The 3,940-nt window shown below is 39.0% G+C and overlaps 1 protein-coding gene across 1 annotated transcript; it reads right to left on the reverse strand.

The window, feature by feature from the left end:
* Nucleotides 1-1,839: 1,839 nt before the first annotated feature.
* LOC113780424 lies at nt 1,840-3,631 on the reverse strand. The gene is made up of 2 exons (XM_027326228.1): nt 2,855-3,631; nt 1,840-1,899 (listed from the first exon to the last, which is right to left on the reverse strand). Exons 1-2 carry the CDS (start codon nt 3,629-3,631, stop codon nt 1,840-1,842), a joined length of 837 nt encoding a protein of 278 aa, XP_027182029.1.
* Nucleotides 3,632-3,940: the final 309 nt, after the last annotated feature.

The raw sequence follows: 3,940 nt of genomic DNA on the forward strand, positions 1-3,940 counted from the left end.
TCATTTTTTCACGCTGCTGCATGCGCGGCTTCTTTTTCTTTTTCTTTTTTTCAATCACTTAATTAAACAACAATAATACAAAATAACAATTTAAACAAAAAACTTAAATAAAATGTACAAAACTAGTAACAAAAGATAAAACCAAAAGCTAAGATTTTTCCTGTGTTTGATTAATGATTTTTCCTCTCTTTTTCGATTAATAAACAGCAAAAGGAAATAAAAACATTTTTTTTGATGAATAATTTTCTCTTTTGACAAATTTTATGCTAAAAAGTCTTACAATAAAAAAAATAAACAGCTAAAAGGGCAAAAATGAATACCAAAATAAAAACTAAAATAAAATAATAGATAATAATAATCTAAAATGCTATACAAATACTAAAAGTCTAAAATCAAAATCATGAAATTAATAAATAAAAATAGATAACAAAATAAAAATAGAATAAAAATTATTTAAAAAAATTTGGTGTCTACAGTTTGCCCCTCTTTGTCTGAGTTTTGGAAAAACTTGAGACAAAGAAGTAGACACCAAATACTTACCTGTGGTTATCCAACTACAAACTAGTCGAACGACTGCCGTTTTTTGAAATGAGGACTAACCCCTTTTAATGAGATTGACTCAGACGAGAAATATAAAATGGACTGACCCAAAACAGGAAATTCAAAAGGGACTGACCCGAATAAGAAGGTTAAAACGGGACTGACCTGAACAGAAAATTTAATACGGGACTGACCCATGACAGGAATTTTAAAATCGGGACTGACCCGAGACAGGAAATTTAAACGGGAGTGACCCGAACAGGAATTCAAAATCGGGACTGACCCGAGACAGGAATTTGAAATCGGGACTGACCCGAGACAGGAAATTTAAACGGGACTGACCCGAACAGAAAATTTAAAATCGGGACTGACCCGAAACAGGAATTTGAAATCGGGATTGACCCGAGACAGGAATTTAAAATCTGGACTGACCCAAGGCATGAATTTGAAATCAGGACTGACCCGAAACAGGAAACTTAAACGGGACTGACCCGAACAAGAAAATTGAAACAGGGAATTTAAAATCGGGACTGACCCGAAACAAGAAACTTAAAATCGGGACTGACCCGAACAGAAATTCAAAATCAGGACTGACCCGAGACAGGGATTTAAAATCGGAGAAATTCCAGTATACTTACCTGAGAATAGCCCAATTTAAAATTTTCATTTTCAAGGTTACGCTTTTGCTTCTAAGCCAAAGGTTGATTTTACATCACCGTTTTGTTGTGCCTTTGATCAAACTTGCTCGCAACTTGTCCGATCCGCCTTTGTTTGCCGGAAAATTTTCCGATACCGACTCCAGTGCGAGATGTGATTGTTTTCCTCTATGCATGAAATTTCCTGCAAAAGGGAAAGAATAAGGAAATTGCCACCATCATTTGATCCAGTTCCCTTTGAGAATCGTGTAAACATGAATCTTTTGATGCCTTTGTCAACTTTTGCCGTGGTATCTGATTTAGTTGGATTTATTACTTCAAAGACTTTCTGATTTTTCCCAGACCGACCAGGCATGCCTTTAGCCATATTGTGAGATCTATGTAACGGCCCCTGCTGACTCACGACCATTTCCAAAAGATGACTGAATCCAACGTGTGTTTTGCACAAATCACGGGGATTGTCATTTATTAAAATTCAATGATTCAAAAATGATGTATGTAAGATAAATTCACATATCATGCAGGGATGAATATTGCAAAAGGATGCAAACACGATCAATCATGCTTAAACTCATGAAAATGTCATGAATACGAATAATTGAGGAAAAATAAACTTCATAGGAATGTATTTGCCAAAGAATATCTATTCAATAGTGAGACACAGCTTTTGGCCAGCAAATGTCACATTCGAATCTCTGGATATCTTTACTCCGGAATTCAATATTGACAGAAGTGTTACAAAACGAAGAGAAATCCAAATGAACCAAGTCACCAGCTGTTCCTCCTCATGCTCGCTCATTGCAGAACCCTACCTTGGCGCCCTTTCGGGTTTTTACCAAGGTTGCCCCCACCCTTTTTTTGTTTTTTTTTCTTTTTTTGAGGTGTCCTTTCGGATTTTCACTTATAGAACAAAGGAAAATCTCGACCATGATTGACTCAGGAGTGTGAGTTGAAGATTTCTGGCATCAGTAAAACGCGCTTCGCTTATAAGCTTAAGTGAAGGCATTACGGACATCACTTGCCAGTTGATTAGCGAACTTCCTAATAGAAATACAGCAAGTGACGAAAGCCAGGACTTTTGGGTTTTTATAACGAGGTCAGGTGGGGTGTTTTCAAGAAAAGTTGAGGCTTGAAAGCAAAGATTTTTTTTTTAATGAAAAGTGTGAAATAACCTGAGATTGCAATCATTTTGAAATGATCCCCGATTTTGAACGAAAACTGAGGAAAATTTTGCCCCAGTTTGATTGGATTTTCTCTCTTTGCATTTTTCATTGCATTTTCCTCACTTTTGCATCTTTCTTTAGAAAACTAAATTTGCCCCAGTGTGGGTCAATTGAAGCAGGAGGGTCAATTGTGCCAATCACATCCATACCCCACATTGAGCAGGGCCATGGGGCAATCATACTGTGCAATTCGGTGGGGGGAGCGCATATGATGTCGCCATGCAGTTGACATTTAATACATCTCCGGACAAAATCTATGCAATCGCGTCCCATTGTAAGCCAAAAATACCCGGTTCTCATGATTTTCTTCGCCAACAAATGTCCATTCATGTGAGGTCCGCAGACACCGCTATGTACCTCTTTCATCATGTATTGAGCTTCATCTTCATCAATGCACCTTAAGAGGTTCAAATCTGAGGTCCTTTTATATAATACATCTCCATTTAAGAAAAACTTCGAGGCCATTCTGCGCAGGAAACCCTTGTCATTTGCACTAGCTTCTGGAGGGTAAGACCCGGTTTTGATGAATTCCTTAACATCATTGTACCAAGAGCTATCACCAGAAGATTTGTCTATGACCCAACAATGAGCAGGCTTGTCTTGGAGTCGAATCCGGATAGGCTCGATTCCTAATTCGTCCGGATATTGCATCATAGACGATAGGGTGGCCAAGGCATCTGCAAATGCATTTCGGGCTTGTGGGAGATGTCTGAATTCCAAACTTTGAAATTGTTTAGCCAAATTGAGCAAATTACAGTGGTATGGCAGGATTTTTGAATCTTTGGTTACCCATTGTTTCAATGTTTGGTGCACAAGTAAATTTGAATCACTGAAGGCTATTAACTCCTTAACTTCCATTTCCAAAGCCATTTTAAGACAAAAAATACATGCTTCATACTCGGCCATATTGTTTGTGCAAGCAAATTGCAATTTAGCGGATCCAGGATAATGCTTCCCTTCCGGGGATACGAGAACTGCTCCTATTCCGACTCCAAAAGAATTAGCTGCACCATCGAAAAACAATCTCCATTCAGGGCACTGCTCGCTCATATCTTCTACGGTACTGACAAATAAAACCTCTTCATTAGGGAAATAGGTATGGAGCGGTTGATAATCATCGTCCTTTGGATTTTCTGCCAAATGATCGGCCATATCTTGTCCCTTGACGGCCTTTTGCGAAGTGAAAACAATGTCAAACTCTGAAAGAGTCATCTGTCATTTGGCCAGACGCCCAGTTGGCATCGGCTTTTCCAAGAGGTATTTCAGAGGATCGGAGCAGGAGATGAGATAGGTAGTATGACTTAGCAGGTAGTGCCTTAATCTTTGAGCTGCCCAGGCCAAAGCACAGCAGCTTTTCTCAATAAATGAATAATTAGCCTCATACTGCGTGAATTTCTTGCTAAGATAGTAGATGGCTTGCTCTTTCCTTCCCGAGTCGTCGTGCTGCCCCAGAACACACCCTACTACTCCGTCGAGCATAGATAAGTACATGATCAAAGACCGGCCCGGTTTGGGTGGCAC

The sequence above is a fragment of the Coffea eugenioides genome, chromosome 8, assembly GCF_003713205.1.
Source record: "Coffea eugenioides isolate CCC68of chromosome 8, Ceug_1.0, whole genome shotgun sequence".
NCBI classification, from domain to species: domain Eukaryota; kingdom Viridiplantae; phylum Streptophyta; class Magnoliopsida; order Gentianales; family Rubiaceae; genus Coffea; species Coffea eugenioides.

Bases quoted from the DNA above. Each gene is read 5' to 3' on its own strand.
- LOC113780424 (XM_027326228.1), bottom strand. From the start codon at position 3,631: ATGACTCTTTCAGAGTTTGACATTGTTTTCACTTCGCAAAAGGCCGTC. The intron at 1,900-2,854 runs GTATTATATAAA...TCCGGAGTAAAG, and splicing joins AGTTTTTCTTAAATGGAGAT to ATATCCAGAGATTCGAATGT.